The sequence below is a fragment of the Papaver somniferum genome, chromosome 1 (assembly GCF_003573695.1).
Source record: "Papaver somniferum cultivar HN1 chromosome 1, ASM357369v1, whole genome shotgun sequence".
NCBI classification, from domain to species: domain Eukaryota; kingdom Viridiplantae; phylum Streptophyta; class Magnoliopsida; order Ranunculales; family Papaveraceae; genus Papaver; species Papaver somniferum.
In genome coordinates this window covers 79886331-79908360 of record NC_039358.1, presented here as the reverse complement: position 1 = coordinate 79908360, position 22030 = coordinate 79886331, and the positions used below count along the sequence as shown (strand labels likewise).

The window sequence follows — 22030 nt, the reverse complement described above, 5'->3', positions numbered from 1 at the left end:
TAAGATGAATAACGTTTTAATTCGCAGCTATTGTGCATTACGAAAACCGTGTAAATGATATTAATGTTTTTACATTTTCTTTGAACTAATTTGTCCCTAGTTGAGGCGGCTGACTATACCGTATTTTTGGACTAAAATGTCCATTTTTTAAACTGATTCGGACGACCAAGTGTATAAACTACCAATAACACGTGTAGGGTGAGAGATCGCTTCATCTTGGTAGAAGAAACATTGAAACCCTCCATCACGTGGTTGAATGAAAATCCTACAACTCTCCAGAGGGAGGCGGCTTTTTAGTTTCCTTTCCATTTTTATTATCTCGTCTCAAACCCTCATTCTCAAACCGCAGTCCAAGTATTGAACAAAGAAGAGAGAAATTCGCTGTTGTTTGAGTGAGAGAGGGAAAAGAAATCATGGAGGCTTCTCTAGCACCAGCTGCAACGGCGGGAGTTGTTAAACTAACAATGAAGATGGATGATGGTGGTGGGATGCGTAACAAGGATCTAAAAAGAGAGAGGGAGGAGAAACCATGGAAGCTTCACTAGCGGGAAAAGTAACATTAGAGATGGGTAACAACACTGATCGGAAGAAGAAGAAGAAAAAGAGTAACACTAAACACACGAAATTGAAGAAGAAGAAGAAGATGAAGAAAAATGAATAGGTACGTTGATTTTTTTCATTACTAAATTAGGTTAGGTTTATTAAGATTTCAATTTTGACTCTCTAAGTTGGGGGTCAAACATTTTAGTAACCCTTATTTTTATATATAAAACGGCTAAGTTGTGGGGTCAAACAATTTTGACTCTCTAAGGCTATTTTAGATATATAAAACGCCTTGATAAAATATTGGAATATTTTGACTTTGGGTCACAACTTTGTGATCAGAATTGCGTTTGGGTCACGCCAAAATTTTAATTAGAGTTTGAGTCACGGACCGTGGTTGATTGTCTTGACCGTTAGTTAATTTTTTATTTTTAAAAATTAATTTCAATTTATTTAATTCTTTCATTAACCGTTTTTTTCTTTCTTCTATTTCCGTCTCTAATTTCTACTTCTCTCTAGCGATTCAGAGAGCGGTGTTGAGAGATTTTCCGAGGGAAGCATGAGATGGATCAATTGAACTGTGTAATGATAACTGAAATCGAAGATATTGATGTTGTTGAACATTGAAGAACTGATGATTGATGAGAGATCGAATGAACCCAGGTAATTTAGGGTTTCTTTGATTTAATCTTCTTATGTAAAATTAAGTAAGAATTGATGAATTGTAGGTGGGTTTGTTTAATTTGAAGTGAAATTTGTTAGATAGAGTTTTTATTGTGGTTTAGTTGTGAAGATTGAGAATCACGGGTTAGGGATTTCTTGTTTTTTCCCCCAAATTATGAACTGTGTTGGGAATTACAGGTGAAGATTATTTGGTTAGTTAGAGGAGTGAGAATCAAATTAGGGTTTCGATGATGGCGATGTATATGTTTGGGTGATAGTTGGACTGAACTGGTGGGTTGGTATTGTCTTAAGAAAACGTTGAATCAAGTCAAGTATGATGAATGGATCTCAATTTGCTAGAATGGAAACATGGGTTAGCCTGTTTACATGTTTTGAGAATCTATAAAGAATTAGAAGAAGTGGGTTTGCATCTAAATTCAAAGTGACAACCACAAGGAACTTTAATCTTAGTTGTAAACAAAGTTTGGGTTTGAATTTTTTATTGATTTGAGAAAAGTTAACTTCCACGGGAAAATAGAGCTGAAGAAGAACTATATGCCGTTAAAAATCAGCTAGCAATGGCGAGATTAAGAATAATTTTAAGAGTTTGACAAGATTTGAATTCCAGGGAGACAAATTTGAGGTTTGGTTATGTTTTTCTGTTGTACTCGATTTATCACCAGCTTCATTTACAGGTGAAAAAACCAGAGAAGAAAAAAGATTTCTCTTTGAACTGAATTCAGGGCTTAGATGAAAAAGTTAGTAAATAATCTCAAATCCAAATTTTATTCAGTCATTTATATATTTAACCAGATTATGTAACTGTCAAGACAGTCAAACACAGTCCGTGACCCAAACTCTAATTAAAATTTCGGCGTGACCCAAACGCAACTCTGGTCACAAAAATATCCCTAAAATATTTTCGTATAACACATTATACTACTGTCTGCTGACTTACTTCACCTTAACCGTGGATGCTTCATCATCACCATCATCATCATCTTGTTCCTGTTCTTCATAATCATATTGTCTGCTGACTTCCTTCATCATCTTGTTCTGCATCAAAGTAGTAATGTAAGTTGTTATTGATATGTTATACCTTTCTTCTTCTGATTCTAAAAACAAATTTTGTTTTCCTGGTTGTTAAATTGGGAAGTTGAAAACCCTCCCTTGTAATTACGTTAATTTTCTTTTTCAATTTATGTTTCTTTGTTAAAAACACTTTTCTTGAAGTATTTTATTACATTTTCTTCTTTCTCGTTGTAGTATAGTTATAACAAGATGTTGATGGTTGATATCTGCAGAAATAACTTCTCTTAGAAGTCTTGAAGAGACACAAGAAACATATCTCCTTCATCCCTCCTGGTTCTTCATCAAAGTAGTAATGTAAGTTGTTCTTTATCCTTCTATATCTCTCTTCTTCTGATTCTAAAAAAAAAAATTTGGGTTCTTGATTTTCTAATTGGGAACTTGAAAACCCTCCCTTTTAATGCATTAATTTGTTTTTCCAATTCATGTTAATTCATAGTAATGCAACTTGTATCTTTCTTCTTATTATTCTTTAATTCATGTTAATCCATGCTAGAAACAATGTGGACATTGCGAAAAGTCAATGGTGATTACGTGTCTCGCCGTCCTGAAGGCAATTTTCTTGTTACCGTTTCATGGGATTATCAGGTTTGTCATGAAAAACCACTTAAAATCTATTTGGGGTTTGTTTACAATGAATTTATAAAATATGTTGTTTAAAATTTTTGCAGATTTGCTTTTGGGAAATAAAGAAACCAGAAATAAGTATTGGGAATATGCCAGAAGAAGCAACTACTTGTTGCCAACCAGTTACGATACTTCAGCACTTTGTAGTTTTATTATAGTTTTTGTGATTTTTGTTGGTTTGAAATGTATTTGCGCTTAATGTGTTGAATGCTTGCGTGTTCTTTTTCTTATTGTGTAGATTTCGGATTCCGCTTGCACCATTGATGCAACTACCATTTTCACTGGTGGTAAAGTTATTCTATGGGTACTAATGTTAGGAAGTCAGCCTGTGCTGGGTGGAGCCGATAATGAAGCTGCATGGCTACCTGGGATGAGCCTTCTAGCTACAGCAAATGAGGATTATTCTCTGAGGTAAGGATCGATTAAGTTGGGCATGTTTTACTATTTTTGTAACTGAATATTAATATTCACATTGAAAGGTTCTTCTTTTATGGGTCATGATGATCAAGATGATACGAATGATTCAGCCATTCATGGCTAGTATTTTAAATAGCTCTTCGGTAGAATAGGCAGTATTAGTTTGTCGTATGCTTAGTTAGGTTAATTGTTCCTTTTATTATGTTCAGAATTCTTACTTTCCTTTTACTATGTTTTCAACTTCTTATATATATATATATATATATTATATTTTGCAAAGCTCGCTTTCGCTCTACACTTTTGCCCTTCCTTACTCTTTGATGTGAGAGCGCTTCGCTCCAAGCTTTCGCTTTTTAAAACCTTGACTATTAGTGCACTCCAGTTGCAGTCTAGTTTTTTCAAAATCTGGATAACATGTTTTCGCTTCATTGATATAGGCAGCAAGCGCCGGTCCATTCGCAACAGCTCCAAAATGGACATTAATCACTATGCGTCAGATATCCATGGATGGCTGTTGGGACCACACAACCTCCTCAGGTAATCTTATCTACCATTTTTCTTTTTCTTTTTGGTTCGATTTTGCTATTGAAACCAACAGGAGTTATGGTGTGATTGCAGGTTCATCACACATTTGCAACAGATGGATTAGATGGTGCCTTCCGTTTATCGGACAACGACAGCAAACAAAGTTTGAAGGTTTGTCTGAATTGTCTCTCTAGTTTTTTTCTTAGCCTGATATCTTAAAATTGTTCAAGTCTTTCACTGTGACTGTAGTTTTTCTTGTTAGTTTACATGACTTGTATGGATTCATCTTTTAATTTTAGATATGAGAAGGGAATAAGTAAATCTCGCCGTTATCGTTTTCCAATTGGTTTCATTTCACCTTCCGTTTAGAAATAAGTTTCATGCATCTTAAGTTCCTTCACAAGTTTGGCTTATAAACTCTATATATACTTCTCCAGGCCATGTTAGAGTTCTCTACTCATCCTATAGAGGTATGGGCTGTGAGAGTGCTCCACGTGAATCCAGCCGTGATTCCCCTAGAGAATCCATTCTGGAGGTGTAGGGGATGTCATCGTGTAGTTGTCCTGGAAACGTGCCTTTCTGAAGGTATCAACAGTGAAATATGGGGTTAATGAACATGGTCCAGGCTCCCTCCTCATTGTATTGGATATGACAGTAATCAACAATAACGTGACAAGTAGAGGTGGTGCTGGTGCTTCTCCTGTTGGAGTTTTTCTAGAGACTGCGTTAGAGTGTGACTGCCCCTCGAGGCTTTGCCTTGGGTTTGAGAGGCTATACATCCTCAACCCGTCAATACGAGCTTATTTGTTCATCAACATGCTTGAGTAGGCGCAGCGCTGCAGGTTCGTGATTTTTTCTTATGGTTAAGATAGTGAGGTTTTATTCGAATAAGTTCCAGTCATACTTAACTGTCTTCTTTAATCCCTGGATCTTGCTATCTTCTTGGTGTTTTGCCCACTGATAGATTATTTCAATTTGGTGTGGCTAACTGTAGTAGGTGATTTAGAACTTCGAGATTTCATTTTCAGATTTTAACTTCATTTTATATTTTCCCTTTTTCATGCAGAATTCAGATGGGAGGGTGAGATCAAGGAACTCCAGAATTAACAGATTTGATCCCTGATAAAGTAGTAGCAGAAAAATGCAACAAGCAAAAACAATTAGGAACAATAATTTACAAGTATGAACCTTAATTAGCATGTAAGGTGCTCATTTGCATCGAAACTGTTCGACTTCTTATCAGTTAAATGGTGTTATTTTTCCGCGAGCTCTTATTAATTAGCGAGCCGAGCTTGTTTTTTTAGTTTGCTCTTGTCTTTCTCTGAGTAATAAGGTTTTATATCTTGTTTGTTTAGTTTGGTTTTGTGTTTCTCCGAGTAATTCCCTAAGGTTTGATATCTGGGGTCAAAAAATGAGTAAAGAGTCGTACCAAGGTGAGTACACTACAGGGATGTGGCAAAAGCCCATGGCTTTTATTCCACGATTCTGACCGACTTTTCCCCCACTTAACTTTCCGCTTAAATTAAGTGGTGTTCTTTTCCGCATCCACCGTCTCTTTTTATCTACAAATAAAACATAAACTGTCCCTTGTTATTGAACCAAAATACTCCCTCCTCTCGTCCCTTGTTACTATAAATAAAACTGTCCCTTGTTATTATAAACTAGATAACTGCTGCAGCAGTAGAGGGACGACCAAAGAAGAAAAAAAGAACAAAACTAAAAAGTAACAAGCGATACTTGTACATGTCCGTGATAATCTTTTTTGTGAGGCATTTTATCAAACAGGTTGGATAATACTGTTTTGTTCCTATTTTTTTTGGCACATACAACAAATTTGATTAGAAGGAGACATAAAAAGTGATAGAAGAGATACAAAATCTGTATTAGTCAAATTTACACATTAGTTCCATGTTAGTTAAAACATTAACACACCCACTTCTCAAAATCACCCATTCACTTAAAATTAGGATACAAATTACATTTCCACTGTTCATAGTAATAGAAATCAAGAAGGATTTTGGTTAACAACCTCATGCCTTTGCCTAGATTTAGCTCAACATAAGAAAAAAAAATTGTCGTTTTGAGTTGTGTTCGTTGTAATTGAAATTCTTCTGAGTACTGCTTGCAAAAGAGAAAGTATAAAGAAGTATAAAAAAGTGGTTTATGGTTTTCGGGTTTTAACTGAACCACGACTGTATCCGAACCGCAACTCCATCCTGTTAATCCGAAAGCTGAAGAACAGCTCTGTTTTTTTGTGATAGATGATCAACTCTGATCGTACATAATTTCTTCATATGTAGCGTTTTCAGTGGTAAAAACCAGTGATTCCTTCACTATTAATTCACTTGTAAATGTGGGTTTTGAAAATGAATGAAGTATAGCTGTTTGAACTATCAAAATATGATTGATTTAGCAAAAATTGGAAAATTGGAAAAGTGATTTTGATTTCCTGATTGATCAATTCTGATCGATGTCATGGATATCTTAAGAAATCTTAAACTATAACTCTGCTTCTTTGGTAAGACTTGAATGTAATTCACAATCAATTTAGTTGATTATCTCAATTCGAATGTAAATTTGATGAAATTGAAAAATCAAAAAACCAATTTCAATTTATCTGCACATTTGTTGTGACGGACAACATTGGTTATTTTTCATCACATAGGGACTCCCTTTGGTCGTCCAATAAAACAGAAACCAAAGTACTCCTTCCTCTCTTTTCAGAATCTTTTCTCTTTTAATAAGTCACTGAGGTTACCGTTTCTTCCTATGTTGTACGGACAGTGACACAGTTACGACACGATACGGTTGCGGGGACACGTCAAATCTCTAAAAAGTGGGTTACGGGGACACGTTAGATGTATTATCTCCACCATTAAAATGAGATTTTACGACAATATGCTCCATAAAATAATTGTTTTTATTTATAAAATACATAATTGCTAATTAAATAAAATTAATAATAGCGAAATAATGGTAAAGTTTCTCATGAATAATGCTTGGATTTGACCAAAAAGATAATAAATTAGCGTCACATTCCGTTTATTTTAATTTCCTAAGCCACAATTAATTATTTATGGTGTGTACGAAAGTGTCCAATTAGTGTTCGCAAAGTGTCTAATGTCGATTTTTATGCGGCATGTGATGTGGCGTGTCCGTTCATGTGTTCGACACGGTTACGACATCTTTCTTGGCGTGTCCGTGCAACATAGGTTTCTTCTCCTCCTTTTCTTCTTATCTAGTTTGACCGAGCTACTCCAGACCGATCCCTCACTGACTCGGAGAGTTACTCCTTAAACTCGGCTCAGCCGATACATATTCCCTTGCTTGTAGCCCATCATTTTATCACTCGAACAAGGTTATATCGCAGGTTAATGTGCAGGAGGGAACGTCTCCAGCATGAGGTAACGTTTAGTGCTGAACTCCAAGCCAAGTTTATATCTTTACTCAAAAGTGCCTATGTAAAAGAAATAAAAATTTAAACAACTGGCTGAAAATAGCTTAACAACCATTGATAAATAAGAATAGATGTAATCTCCTCTATACATGAAGTTTATTATGTTAAGCATTTAAGAGGAATATGGGAACTCAGTAGTTTACATGTAACAGTTTTTTACTTTCAGCAGCAATTAGAAATAAAGTACTAAGATAACACAAACTATCTACAGGGGTCCGAAGTACAAAGAAATATCTCATGCAGTACTGAATTATGAGGTGATGAAGATAGAGTAAATGTTAGAAGAATAGAAAGAATACGAAGATCAGAATAAACGAAGAAATAGCTTATACTCTCACAGAGTAAGTAGCTTATACGCTCAGTATTCTACTTCTCCAGGAGATGCCAGCGCTTTGTACTCATCATATAGAGGTCTGGGATGTGAGAGCGTTTTATGTGAATCCAGCCGTGATTCCCCCAGAAGATCCATTCTGGAGGTGTAGGGGATGTCATCGTGTGATTATCCCAAGAAACCGTGCGTTTCTGAAGTTATCAACAGTCAAACATGGAAGTATTGAACATGGTCCAGTATCCCTCATCATTGTATTTGATATGGCCGTAATTAGCAGTTATGTTACAAGTAGAGGTGGTGCTGGTGTGTCAAGTACCATGTGATATTGATAAGACTAACTGATAGAACTAGTAACAGAGAAGGAAGATAGCTTTGGTAACCTCTACACTCAATGAGCGCAACCTCAATTTAGTTTTTCATTCATGAACGGATCTCAATGTAACTCTCTTAAATACTGAAGGGGAAACCCTAATCAAAAATCCTACCTAATAATGAACCAACACGTGTAGTTTGCGTACATGCTGGTTTACAAAGTGAAAACAACAGTAAAGAAACAATAATAAATTTTAGCGGCTCACTAATGATTGTCAGATCATTACACTCGTTGTCATTTAAGGGCATCTGAAAGGTCATAACAAATACCGTCCTCTTCATACAATCTTTGTCCTCAAAGATTGAATTTAGGAAAGTGTGCTTCCACGTTTTGCCACATCTTCCCAAGTTGTATCAGCTGTAGATGTATGATACCATTAAATTAATACCTGAGATACTGCATGACCATGACGAAAATCTTATCTAAAAGCCAGAGTCGCAACAGGTTGAAGAAAAATTTCACCATCTGAGTCAGTTGGGGGTAGGGTGGTTGAAAAAGTTGCAGTAGCTCCAATCTTCTTTTTTAATTGAAATACATGGAAAACAGAGTGAATCTTGGAGCTAGCTGGAAGAGATAGTTCATAAGCAACTTCTCCAACTTTCTGAAGTACTTGATAAGGCCCAAAATATCTGGCAGAGAGTTTCATGTTGCTTCTGATGGCCAAAGAGGATTGTCTATAAGGTTGCAGTTTGAGATATACTTGATCACCTACCTCAAATGATCTGTTAGCTCTCAATTTTTCTGCAAAAATATTCATTCTTTCCTGTGACTTGGTGAGAGTTTCCTTGAGGATGTCCAGGAAAGCATTCCTTTCCTTCAGATAGTCCTCAACAACAACAACTGAAGTGGTAACTTCTACAGGGAAAGCCATGTGAGTTGGAACATATCCATATAGTGCAGTAAAGGGAGTCATTTTCAGGATGGAGTGATAGTTTGTATTGTACCACCATTCAGCTAGTGAAAGCCACCTGCTCCAAAGTTGTGGTTTAGGCCCTGTGATACATCTTAAATACCCTTCCAAGCATGCATTTACTCTTTCAGTTTGACCATCAGTCTGTGGATGGTAAGAAGTGCTCATATAAAGTCTTGTACCCAAGGATCTGAAGAGCTCCTGCCAGAAGGTGCTAGTGAAAACCTTGTCTCTATCTGAGACAATAGAAGCTGGTAAACCATGAAGTTTGAATATGTGATGTAAAAATTCTTGAGCCACTGTGAGAGCTGTATATGGATGACTTAAAGCAATGAAATGGGCATACTTAGTAAGTCTGTCAACTACTACCATAATAACATCATTCTTGTTGGATTTAGGGAGTCCCTCTATAAAATCCATTGAGATGTGTTGCAAGGATTGACATGGAATTGGTAGAGGTTGAAGTAAACCTACTGGGTGGACATATTCTCCCTTATTCCTTTGGCAAGTATCACAGTGACTAACAAAGAGTGTAGTGTCCTTTTTTAACCCTTTCCAGCAAAAGTACCTCTTGGCTCTTTGATAGCTGCCCTGCACACCTGAGTGACCACCAACTGAGCTAGAATGGATAGACTCTAGAAGTTTCTTTCTCAGTGCATCATTCTCTCCAATATATAGTCTTCCCTTGTATCTGAGAACACCTTCTGAATAAAAATAGTTAGGGACAACAGTGGAATGTAGTAAGAGCTGAGGAATAATTGTAGTAGCAACTGGATCATCTTAATAACTTTGAATCACTTCTTGTGCCCACATAGGTGTTGACAATGCTAATGCATTGCAGCTAGCTGGCATTCTTGAAAGAGCATCTGCAGCTGTATTCTCTACACCTTTTTTGTATTGTATAGTCAAATCCCAGAAGTTTGACTAACCATTTTTTCTGACAGAGTGTAGTGAGCTTTTGATCCATGAAGTATTTAATGTTCTGTTGATCTGTGTTGATGAAAAAATGATGGACCAATAGGTAGTGTCTCCATTTTGTAACATCCATAACAACAACCAAGATGGCAGAAGTTAGTTCAATACTCCACATGTCAGACAGAAAGGTGACAGAAGTTAGTTCAATACTCGAACTAAAAGGATAGGAACCGAAGTAGAACGCAATTTAATTAGAATGAACACATGATTCTTTTGCACTAAACATACTAAAGTAGGCTATCTTAACCTATCAAAGCATATAGATGAGATTAAGCATTTATCTTTCATAGCTGGCCACAGCTGAGGTCAAACGGATGTGCAGGCCATTTTTGGATGCGAATAACAAGCCTTTCGCCCCCCAGAGCTAGCTACAGCTCAGGTCAACCGGATATGAGCAACATTTCCAATGTGAATAAGATTAACTATTTCATACACCAGTTATCATTACAAGTTCACGATCTTGATCCAAAATCAAAATTGATATAATTCATTCAATTTTATCAACTTCTATGGTAAAAATAGTGTTCCGATTTCCAATCTTTTCAAATCCCACGGAGTCCCCGTTGTGGATGCTGATTTCATCGCTCGTCACGTTATTAATCATTATATAAAACTTACTGTTTTTACAATACAACAAGACAGTTTGGCCGAGTGGTCTAAGGCGCCAGATTTAGGCTCTGGTCCGGAAGGGCGTGGGTTCAAATCCCACAGCTGTCATATTTTTTGTTTTCTTTTTTCTGACTCACGCAAACAGCGAATTCCCAATTAATCTGAAGACTATTTATAATATCCTAACCGCTCTGATAATGTCGGATGATGATGCTAATAATAATTTGGGTGCTGAAAAATCTCGAACTGATGCAGAAAATGAGCAATATATTCTAGCCATCAACTACTATGAAACTGAATTCATGACTCTAAATAACATTTTTCTCTTGACCGAATTTCCCAGATAAGATTTCTAGTATTTTACAACAGCATGTATTGCTTCCAAGCACATTGAATTGTAATCAGTTTGCACAAATTGTATAAAAACACAAACAAATTGTATTGGGTCTTTGTGTCGGCTCTTGGTTTCTACCAAATTGAAAATTTGTTCCTCTTGCTCAGCTGACCAGAGATGAACTGAAACTCTAATTACATCTCTAACACATCTGTACCAACAACAGCCTCCTTGACTTTCTGTGTTGTGTCTTTAGTAGCTTCCCAAGCTTCCTTGGCAATTTCTTTGGCTTTCTCTCCCACATCTAATACACTCTCTTTAGCTTCCTCACCTAAATTAGATGCAGTCGCAGTTGCCTTCTCGGTTCCTTCTACTACGTTATCTTTCACGGATCCTGCCACATCTTCAGTCTTTTCTTTCAATTCTTCACCCTTTCCTTTGACATTCTCTATCGATTCCGACGTGTTATCTTTCAACTGGTCTAGTAATTCTCCTGCTTTCGCTTTGGCTGTTTCGATGTTTTCTGTCACATTAGCGATTGCACTGTCAGACAGTTCTGTTGCTTTTGCAATGCCCTCGTTTAGTTTCTCTACTGCTTGTTCAGCTAATGGATCTTTAGCTCTGCACTTCATTTCTCTAGCTACTGTGTTCCTGTCCTGCAATTAAATTCACCAAGAAGAAGTACTATTAGTATATGAGAAATGATTAGAAATCTGGAAATTATTGTAGATTTTGTTACTACTTACTTGGTTGGGATTGAAACTTGAGACTTGAATAGAGGAGAAGCTAACACTTGAGGCTTTGCGGAATGATACAGATGATGAAGGAATGCAAGTAGATGGGGTTTGAGGGAATGAACCGGAGATGTTCATTACTGCAGCACTCTTTGCAAAACTGATGGCTGCCATTGTTTGTGTTGAGCTTTGTTTAGTTTTTCTTTCTTCCACTTTCTTTTGCTTTTGAAAGTTTGTTAAGTAAATGAATCGTTTCTCTGCGGTTTAAATAGGAAAATAAAATATCATGGTGAAATGGAGCAACTGCTGTACACAGTACACAGGAGTGACAGTTATCAAACATTCAACTTCTACTGCCCGACACGATCTTATGGTGATAATACGTAACACACGGATCATGGTGTCATTACGGTGTTGTCACTTGCATCCACAACTTTGTTTAACCGGACCACAACCACGTCTCTCTCAGAAGATGATTCCATCCTTGTGCATCTCAAAGAGGATATTTATAGTTACCGACCTCTTTATGCTATCTTCAGAATAGGGCTAGGATTTGACATCTAGCAAACTACCAGCCTTGCACAATTGATTCACTTGCTAGTGCAACTATGCAAGAAACCCTACAACAAGTAATCTGCACTTTTAGAGAAATTCAGTCATATATCTGCAGAATCTAGTGTATTACAATCTTTGAGAATTCAAACAAACCAAATGAATAAAAACATATTGATTTATTGGAAGAAAAAAAGAACTTCAGATGTTTCATAACAAAAAGAAAGAAAGAAAGAAGATCTCTTAGATTGTTAAATTTGAAACCCAAGCTGGTGGAGGCCAGAATAACTGTGAACACCCTGAATTAGAAACTAGAGGACCAATATTGCCACTCTCTAGGTTAAATAGGCCAATGTCAGTGGCAAATGTACCGTCTTCTTCATTGCTTGAGCGGGCAAATTTATCTGTATAATATATGCAACTTCCTTTACATCCTGAAAAATCATGAGCTGAGGCAGAAAATGAGCAGTTGTCACCTAGGAATAAAACACGATCATCCAAGCTTTTTAATTCGACCCAGGTCTGCAAGTCTTGATTTAACTTGTAGACTTTAAAACAGACTGTGGACTCGGTAATACAAAGATCACTCAGCGCAACAAGAGGGTCATCATTGTGATCATTACCAGGTTCTTCATCAAGACCGGTGCTTAGATATCTGTCAACCATTAACAGTTCTCCATCTGATTCCACCAAACACTTCAAATCACCACCATATATAGGATTTGCAATCTCTGAAATGGTTAGAGATGGGTTAACAACTACAGCTCTGCCGCGGCTATCCACTGCATAGAATCCACCTTTGTAACATATAACATCATCAAAAAGAGATATAAATTCATCAATTATAGCCCACAAATTGTCTATAGATCTGAAGACAGCTAATTTTCCTGACACATGTATGGTCATGATCGCATAATCGGTGCCAACACTCCAAGGAGGATTTGAAGAGAAGACAACTTTCTCCATGTACAAATCGCCAGTATATGCAGAGGGATTGGTATATGGTGGGTTATCAGTAAAACGAAGGACAAACTCTTGAGCCAACTCAAAGATTTGAAAGTTGATTGAATCAATAATCTTTGGTGAGGTAGGATATGATGGGTGAACTAGGTTTCCAGTTAGAGGATTCAAAAGATGTGGCATGTCGGGACCATCTTGCTCAAGTTTGATAAGCCAAGATGTTCCTGTCTGCTGACTCTCTGGTGGTCCAAGACGTAATATTAATCTTCTAGAGAGATAAAAGAGACCAAGGTTAGACATACTGGTACCAGTAACTTTCGGGTGAATGGGAATACAATTAGGGAAGCAGTAGAACAGAGGATATGAAACTGATGATCTCCATGATGAGCAGACAGACCTCATTCGAAGAACGTCAATATCAGAGTTCAGTTTTTTCGCAATATTATACAACAGTTCTCCAAGAAGCTGCGACCACTCGGCCATTATTGACTTTCTTCTCTAGTAAAAGAACAAAAGAAATGTAAGTATGAGGGAACTGGTAGTATATGGTTAAGCTGTTAAACAATAACAGAACGTAAGAAATTGGCGAAATAAGACACTGTTGGAGAATGAGTTCTATGATCCTAATAAGTACAAAGACTAGAGCATGCGGTCTTTGAAAAGGTGGCGCAAGGATCCCAGCTCGGTTGGGATTTATTTCCTTGTTAATTTATTCATATGAAGGATTTCTTAGCCATCAGCTCAACCAAAAGCAGCAGAAAAAACCAATATAGTTACCAAATCAATAACATGTCAAACACTATTTGCTCCCAATTGAACCAGAAGCAGAGCTGGCATAGGCCACAAGCAACTTATTCTTTTGGCGCTGGCCCTCAAAGCCTATTTTGACCTTCTGAGGCTAGTTCCCTTCTTTGTTCATAAGTATACCCTTGAAATTAGGGTACATATATTGACCAAAAAAAATCAAACCTTAGAAGGATTATATAGACTTCAAGAGGCAGTAGCCGTCGGGAGATATTAACAGACCTTACGTGAAACACCTTACTTTACATAATAAACCTTCCCGAGACCCAACAACACTTACAAAATTTCCCTAGTTACTAACATGTCAAATACTACTTGAACCAGTAGCAGAGCCGGCATAGGCCACAAGCAACTTATTCTTTTGGTGCTGGCCCTCAAAGCCTATTTTGACCTTCTGAGGCTAGTTCCCTTTTTTGTTCATAAGTATACCCTTGAAATTAGGGTACATATATTGACCCAAAAAATCAAACCTTAGAAGGATTAAATAGACTTCAAAAGGCAGCAGCCGTCGGGAGATATTAACAGACCTTACGTGAAACACCTTACCCGACGCCCAACAACACATTTAATGCCTCCCTAGTTCTCCTCGGGCATGAGCCAGAGTGGACGATCCGGTCAATTATAAAAGCTTCACTGTAAGGGTACTATAGGCTAGACGAAATGTAAGCCAAGTTGTGTTTCTTCCCTATCAAATCCAAGGGAAGTTCGAAAGACAAGGAGGCTACATAAACTCTAGCTTATGAAAAAGTTAGGTGCTGATGGGGGAGACATCTAATCAGCACCGGACCGTCAATAAGCACAGCAATTTCAAAACATCCACTCAATTGTGCTTAAAACATCTTAATAACGCTATAAAACATGCTGAGGCCCGACTCTCATATATTTTACTTTTCTTATTAAAAAGATGGTGTTTTTTATTCTTGGTCTATGTACACTTAGTCAAACACTATAGCCTAATTCAGGTAACGACGAACCCTTTTTGAAAATAGTGGATGTTAAACAAAAGACATATCGATCTAGCAACAACTTTAGTTAGCTTAGCAACAAATGCAACGTCTAAAACTAGAACACATATTATTCTTGTGGAATGACAGCAATTGAGCAAAGAGAAACTTAAATTATGCAAACAATGATGCTAGACGTACCGGGGAGAACCCAGGGGTTTCTCCGGGCTTTTTCACAGTTTCATAGGCCCTGCATCCCCATGAGAGATTAACAGGGCCGTGGCAAATCCCATGAAGCTAAGAGAATAGGGACAAATTCGAGACTTCTCCCTCGGGACATCTAGAATTACTGTTATTTAAATCATGAGGGAATCCATGAGGAGCCAGAATAAAGTGTAGGGTACATATGTACAGGTGATAACAGTGGGAATGAACTTCACCCTCCAACGAGAGTACACATTGATATACTATTTGCTTTGTCAATTGACTACTGTTTTTCTTTTTCATATTGTAATCCAACAAAATTTCAATTTTTGGAAGACAAAAGTGAAGTAGAAACGAAATCCACATTATCTAGAACTGAACCTAAAAAAATTATCAGAACTTGAAAAGGGGATCTAATATCAAAAAAATTCAGATCAGTTATATTGAGCAAACACTATCAAAACAATTCCTAGAAACAAAGCAATGTGGTTTATTCCATCACCCTAACAATTATCACGAATCTTGATTATCTTTACATGTTTTTTTTTTATTTCTTTTATTGTTTGCTAGAATGGCATGTTTGCTAAAAGTGATTGAATCCAGTTATAACTAACTGAGCTACAGAATCGAAACTCGAAACTATGATTTTACCTAAGAAATAACCCAATCTGCAATTATACCAATTTCAATTAACAGAAACGAAATTCCGTTAAAATCCAATCTTATAGAATCATAAATATACAATCAATAAAGAAGAGAAACAAATCAGATCAAATATGAATATATTACCTTTGAATGACCTAATTTCCACTGAATCTCATCGTATTCCCGTTGGGAGAATTAGAGATATTGAACTTTCTCCACCTCTATTATATATTTGGAGCACTTAGTCAAAAGTCGAATTTGCCCTTGTTTCTTTCTGGAAACCGAACCGACCAAACTAGACCACAATCAAACCGAGTTTGCATCCAAAAACAAAATGGCGCTCATGCAAGAATGAAGCCAACACTTGGCAATTGGCACAAAGATTAAAGTCTGAAAAACCCTCTTTACCACCTCAAATCTTGAATATTCTTAATCACAGTCAGAAAAAGTCGGGTGTTTTTCAAGTTTTATTCTGTTCTGCTTTCTAAATTCCAAAAAAAAAAAATGTACAAAGCTGATTGGTCTGAATTACCCAAAGAGTTATTAACAGAGATATCCCAACACTTAAACGACAAAGTTAATGTTCGTCGATTCCGAGCAGTTTGTACTACATTCCGATCTTCTGCAAACTTAATTTCATCATTAGCTCTTAAACTTCCTTCTCCTATAAAATCCATTAATAATGAAGAAACCCCATCTCGTTTTTGTGTTCTGTTAGAAACAACAATCTACGCTGTTCGACTTCCTCACGAAGCTGGTAATAGTAATGGTGGTGGTGGTGGTGATTCTCAAGTATGGGTAATCAAAGTTGAAGGAAAAATCGGGAAAGATAAAGTTGTTCAATTGGTAAACCCTTTATCTAGAGTTCAAATCAAACCATTACCAAGAAACTTTCCAAAGGTATTTCAGTTATTAGATTTCCATGTTGTTGAATTATGTAAAGAGTATGTTCTTAAACATCATCATTCAGAGTTACAAGAAGCATATCTTGTTCAAATTCCAAATTCTCAATACAGTGTTGAAGTTAAAGAACTTTATGTAGGGGAAGTAGATGTTAAAAAAGTTGTGATTTTGTCATCAAACCCAAATTTACCAACAAATGATGATGTTTATGGAGTTATGGTTCTTTGTAGAGAGGGAAATTTAGTACTTATTAAGCCCAAGGAGAATCAGAAATGGAACGTGTTAGACGAAGATTATCGATTTAGAGATGTTGTTTCGTATAATGGAAATTTTTATGCTGTTGATGCTGCTGGTAGAGCTGTAGTTGTTGATACAAATTTGGAATTGAATGTAGTTGCAGAACCTCCGGTGACCGTTGGAGGTGGAACAGAGAAACGTTTAGTCATTTCAGATGGAGATTTATTTCTAGTTGATGTGTATATGTATTCGGGTTCTGATGATTCAGATGGGGATGAAAATGGTGATCAAACTGAAAGTGATGATGAAGAAATACCGTTGGTATTAGATTATGAAGCTATACCATGTGAGTTTGAAGTGTATAAGTTAGATGAATGTAATCTGAGATGGGTTCGAGTCGAAGACTTGGGTGGCCGTGTTTTCGTAATAGGGGAAAGGAGCTCGTTTTCGGTATGGCCGAGGGATTTGTCACGGCATAAAGGGAATTGCATTTTTTTCATGGATGGCTTGTACACTTCATATGGGGCTGAAGAAGATAGAGAGGTTTACATTCATAATACAGGGTTGTTCAGCTTAGAAGATAAAAAAATTGGACCTGGATCCTTTGCTAGCTATAATCAGTTATTTTGGCCGCCACCATCCTGGATTATGCCCAATTAGTGAGTGGATATGTATAAATTTTTTGGGTAATTTCAAACCTTTATCCTTCATCTATTATTTTGCATGCTATTGCTTGAACACTTTTACTCTTATAGAGATAACAGATAATAGTATCGTAGTATGTTCGTTATTGAAATGTTGATAGCGGATGACAGTGGTCTAACACCGTTCAGTAACACTCTTTTTCTTATCCTAGATGAAGCTGCACTTGTTAAGGATGATTTTCAATCTGATGTTGTCTTATCAATGATAGTGTCCTGCTCTGACGAGGTTATTCCTATTCTTGAAAAGTTTGTGGTTATTTTGATTTGCTACAAGTCTAGCCAATTGGCCTCTTTAATTCTCCAAGTAAATTGACATGTATAATCCTATTGCAGGGAAGTGGATATCTCCTTTTGACAGACTGCAGGGTTAAATAGCAATGGTATGCGAGACTGTCACCTGTTGTTTTGATATCTTGGTTGTTTTGCGACACGGTCAGTTTTGCTACTTCTTCTGCATTAAGTGACGTTTGCGCTTTCTTGCTCGTACTGTGCTGCACTGTGGTGTGTACATACTTGTGCCCACTCTTAAATTTTTTTGGTTGGCTTTTTCTGGGGCTAATGTGTAGCTGTATAAACTAGAAATGAAGAAGTACCAGATCACTAGTTACCATCACTTGTTTTTCCTCTGTTGCTGACAGATTAAAGTAGTGCACATGTAGTACTTGTCCTGGATTATGCCTATTACCTTAGCAGGCGCAGTAAGATCAAAATGTATTTGATTTAGGCAAAGAAGAATCACCTTCTCAGCCCTGACCTGGCTAATTTCGCAACCATGACATAGTTATAGGCTAGATTTTTTAGATGCATGATCTAATGAGTCCCAGTAAAATCCAAAATTTGCCACAATTCATAAGTTTGATATAAATTTTCACAGAAAAGTGTCTGACATTATAAAATTCCAAAAACCACATGAATATCTTCCCGCATTTCCTCCCATTCCCCTCAGTTCACTTACTGCGGTGTGCATTATGAAAAAAGCTTAACAGACAATACTTCTACTGGTAAACAGATAAAGAAAGGCGAGGTTTTGGTACCCCAGATAAGACCTTAGCTTTTTGAAGAGTAATTCCAACTTTCTCTGTCATGTCTTGCAAGATATGAGCTGAAAAATCCCATTCAAAAGCATGAAGCAACGATGCTAAAGAGTAATGTACCATACGGTGACCTAATGGCATACCAACGCAAGATCTTCGACCAGTTCCAAATGGCAGAATCTCAAAATCTTGACCTTTCACGTCAAGCTCAGAACCAAGGAACCGTTCTGGTTTGAACTCATATGGTTCAGGCCATACTTTTTCATCTCTAGCCATTCCCCATACATTCACAAAAACTATTGCATGTTTTGGCACATTATAACCGCATACATCAGTTGCTTCATTTGTTCGGCGGGGGATCAAGAGAGGAACACCTGGGTGTAGTCTGAAGGTTTCTTTCACGGCAGCTTGGAAATAAGTCAATTTAGAGATATCAGATTCTTCCACAAACCGGTCTTTACCAACAACTTCGTCTAGCTCTGCGAGTATTTTCTTGTAAACTTCTGGCTTTCTTAGGATTTCAGTCATACCCCATTCCACAGTACTGGAAGAAGTGTCTGTTCCTGCAACAAACATGTCCTGCACAAACAAAAAGAGTTCAGTTCAAATTCAGAATCAACCTTTGTGCCTATTTTAAAGTTTTAGATAGTCAAGGAAACTTACAGAGAGCATTCCTTTGATGTCAACCCTGGAGAATTCTTTCAATTCATCATCTTTTTTGTCACTCTTATAATCCAAGAACACATCCAACATATCTAGCCTCCCATTTTCATTCATCTTCAACCCTCTCTTCCTCTCATCCAATCTCTCATCAATTAGTTTCTCAAAGAAATCATCAAATCTTTGCACAACTTTGGAAACCCTTTTTTTGAGTCCCTGTGGATCAAGTAGTTTCAAGAATGGTATTAAATCAGCTAAATTTGGTGCACCCACAACTTCTAGAATTTCCCAAACCATTTGTTTTACTTCTCTTCCTTCTTTCTTTGTAGGATCAAACAAATTCTTTGAACAAACAAGATTGCTAATGAGATTTGCTGATACCACAAATGTTGAATCTGCTAAGTTCACTTTGGTTTTTGTCTTTGATGCTGAATACAGTGAAAGCAACAATCTGTTTACCTGTAAGCATTCATAGAAACAACAGGTATGATCATCAGAATGACACCCACGGCAATGCATTAATTAGAAATCCGTCACCGGAATGCTATTAAATGTTAACAATTAAATGCCGGAAAAAAAGGTGTATTCTGTTCACCTACTACGCACGTGACTCGACAATTAATTAAAGAAATCTCTTTACACTCAGAGCATCGTTTACTTTTCCGGTCAACAAGAGCAATAAATTCAGATGCAAAAGTGTTGGATTCAGAGATGAAATGTCACAGAATTTCAGAAAGATACCTGTTGTTTACGAGCAGGTTGGAAGAGTTCGAGGGCACGGGTAGAGAAAAGTTCAGTGGTGAGAATTTTGCGAAGAAGACGCCATCTAGCGCCATATGGCACAAACACCAAAGACGTCGCATCATAAGTAACGCACCGTACAGCTTCAGTGATTGTACGGCTGGAGAACGTCGTATCCTGGTGTTTAAGAATTTCTTTTGTGATCTCAGGTGATGAGACGACTATGGCCGCTTTCTGACCCATTTTCAGACTGTAAATTGGGCCGTGGATTTTCGATAATTTGAATAGATCTTCGTGAAGACGATCGGTAAGGTATGGTAAGTAGCCTAATATCGGCCATCCGATTGGTCCTGGTGGTGAATTTCTCCAATTTCTGCTACGAAATATGATTTTGAGTAGGAAAAGTGCTAGTATGGATGTTACAATAGCTGCAATTGTTGTGGGAGGAAGTGATGAGATGAATGTTGTTGCGGTAGAGACATGGAGTTTTAGTTGATCGGGTGTTGTGGCTGTGGAGAGAAAATGTTTTACTTGATCCATTTCTTCTCAGTTCTCTGATGACTCTGTACTGTAATTCAGTTCCTTTTTTATATCCGTGTGTATTAACGTCATTGTTTTATAAAGAAAGAAATCTGTTGACTGTAATTACAGTATCACCCTTTGATGTGGGAATTCTATCATCCACGTGACTACTTTCCACGCTGACTTTATACCGGCGTGTGGATACCTAATCTCACTATTAAGTGAATTTTGCTGCCCAAAACCGTCAACTCCGATGTCTTCTGTCACATTTTTGAATGTTTGTTTTTTGTCCCAATGAATTTAACTGGTCTAGTTTTTTTCTATTTGTCTGGTCAGTTTGGTGTTTCGTAAGATCAAGTCTTATAGTGGAATCCAACCTATTTCAAGTGTGGAAAAATCATGGAATGTCAAGTCTAATGGCTTCCAAGTTGGAGTTTTTCACAGAAAACCCAAACAAGGTTCCACCGTTTCGTGGAATCCATCCGAACGCCAATAAGAATAGCGTTAAACGCTATTAAAAATAGCTTTTTTTTTTGTCCGCAGATTTAGGATGAGTTGTTGAAATCTAACGGCTGAGAAAAAACGCTATTCTTAATAGCGTTTTTTTAGCGCTATTAAGAATAGCGTTTTCACTATTCCACCACTACACTTATACTTCCATCCACGGTTCCAAATGCTGAGGTGGCGCGGAAGATGGAACTCTTCCACCATAAGACTTGCTCTAGTACTATTCTTTCAACTTCTAGAAAAGATATACTATCATTTCTATCATTTTAGTGTGAAAAATAGTCCAAATTAAAAAAAAAAATATTCCAAAAATGAAGGCACTATGTTAATTATTGCAAAAGATTTATGCAGTATCTACAAAATTAATTGCACACTGATAGTTTTAGATATGAGGGAACGTACATTTTGAAGCCTTGTTAAAATGATAAGTATGTCACTAGTTAATTGTATTTTGGGGTAATCTTTTTAATTTATGTTCAAAGGCAGTACCCTGGATTCCATATTTTTATTTTTATTTGATTTTAATATGAATTTTCATTAAAGTTGGTTAATAGTATGAATTTTCATCAAAGTGGGGTATTACCGTAAATTATGAGCTCAGGTTAGGTGTCAACATTTTCAATTTGTTGAACGTTAAATATTCGCCCTCCGGAATCAAGAATTCAAGCGAGAAGCGCGTGGGATATACATGAACACTAATAAACGTGTAGCTCGTGGGATGGACCAAATGACCAAACAACATAGCCGGATATTAGTATCAACTAATGGCATATCTATGCGCTGCACGGTCTTGTATTAGTAGCCTTGTGAGTACCTTGACCAAATGACCCATATGTAGTCGTACGAATGTAAATGTGACTGCTGGGGCACCAACATTATTGTGTTAAGATGCATTTCGTAGAAGTTCTTTCTAAACCTCTAAATGTGTACACCCCTAAAAACCTGGGTACACGTTCCAACATTTTTTATTGGCTGAAATTTTCACTAAACAATTTTAAAAATTTCTTAAATTTATGTCGAGGAAAA

The 22030-nt window shown here is 37.0% G+C and overlaps 4 protein-coding genes and 1 non-coding gene across 7 annotated transcripts; 2 read left to right on the top strand and 3 right to left on the bottom strand.

Annotated features, from left to right (window-relative positions):
- The first annotated feature begins 10547 nt into the window (after positions 1-10547).
- On the top strand, positions 10548-10627 carry TRNAL-UAG. Its single transcript has one exon. It is a non-coding gene; the product is annotated as a tRNA-Leu (tRNA).
- Positions 10628-10772: 145 nt separating this feature from the next.
- Positions 10773-12109, bottom strand: LOC113291697 (late embryogenesis abundant protein 2-like). The gene is made up of 2 exons (XM_026541200.1): positions 11600-12109; positions 10773-11509 (listed from the first exon to the last, which is right to left on the bottom strand). The coding sequence occupies exons 1-2, from the start codon at positions 11759-11761 to the stop codon at positions 11048-11050; spliced, it is 624 nt and encodes a 207-aa protein (XP_026396985.1). The 5' UTR covers positions 11762-12109; the 3' UTR covers positions 10773-11047.
- A 132-nt stretch (positions 12110-12241) lies between these two features.
- LOC113291688 (F-box protein SKIP23-like) lies at positions 12242-15902 on the bottom strand. 3 transcript variants are annotated; one of them, XM_026541197.1, is made up of 3 exons: positions 15841-15902; positions 13497-13597; positions 12242-13367 (listed from the first exon to the last, which is right to left on the bottom strand). In XM_026541197.1, the coding sequence occupies exons 2-3, from the start codon at positions 13580-13582 to the stop codon at positions 12383-12385; spliced, it is 1071 nt and encodes a 356-aa protein (XP_026396982.1). In that variant the 5' UTR covers positions 13583-13597; positions 15841-15902; the 3' UTR covers positions 12242-12382. The 3 variants fall into 3 exon arrangements, with proteins under 3 accessions (XP_026396982.1, XP_026396978.1, XP_026396980.1); XM_026541193.1 differs by having other exon boundaries at positions 12242-13597; XM_026541195.1 differs by having other exon boundaries at positions 12242-13592; positions 15841-15886.
- Positions 15903-16200: 298 nt separating this feature from the next.
- LOC113342032 (F-box protein At2g17036-like) lies at positions 16201-17496 on the top strand. The gene has a single exon (XM_026586717.1). The coding sequence runs from the start codon at positions 16201-16203 to the stop codon at positions 17494-17496; it is 1296 nt and encodes a 431-aa protein (XP_026442502.1).
- An 870-nt stretch (positions 17497-18366) lies between these two features.
- On the bottom strand, positions 18367-20563 carry LOC113291683 (geraniol 8-hydroxylase-like). The gene is made up of 3 exons (XM_026541186.1): positions 19976-20563; positions 19238-19693; positions 18367-19153 (listed from the first exon to the last, which is right to left on the bottom strand). The coding sequence occupies exons 1-3, from the start codon at positions 20513-20515 to the stop codon at positions 18536-18538; spliced, it is 1614 nt and encodes a 537-aa protein (XP_026396971.1). The 5' UTR covers positions 20516-20563; the 3' UTR covers positions 18367-18535.
- Positions 20564-22030: the final 1467 nt, after the last annotated feature.

Excerpts from the sequence above, each read along its gene's own strand:
- LOC113291683 (XM_026541186.1), bottom strand. The coding sequence starts at position 20,515 with ATGGATCAAGTAAAACATTTTCTCTCCACAGCCACAACACCCGATCAA. Across the intron at positions 19,694-19,975 it reads AACCTGCTCGTAAACAACAG|GTAAACAGATTGTTGCTTTC; the intron begins GTATCTTTCTGA and ends GAATGCTTACAG. Across the intron at positions 19,154-19,237 it reads ACATCAAAGGAATGCTCTCT|GACATGTTTGTTGCAGGAAC; the intron begins GTAAGTTTCCTT and ends TTGTTTGTGCAG.
- LOC113291697 (XM_026541200.1), bottom strand. The coding sequence starts at position 11,761 with ATGGCAGCCATCAGTTTTGCAAAGAGTGCTGCAGTAATGAACATCTCC. Across the intron at positions 11,510-11,599 it reads CAAGTTTCAATCCCAACCAA|GACAGGAACACAGTAGCTAG; the intron begins GTAAGTAGTAAC and ends ATTTAATTGCAG.
- LOC113291688 (XM_026541193.1), bottom strand. The coding sequence starts at position 13,582 with ATGGCCGAGTGGTCGCAGCTTCTTGGAGAACTGTTGTATAATATTGCG.
- LOC113342032 (XM_026586717.1), top strand. The coding sequence starts at position 16,201 with ATGTACAAAGCTGATTGGTCTGAATTACCCAAAGAGTTATTAACAGAG.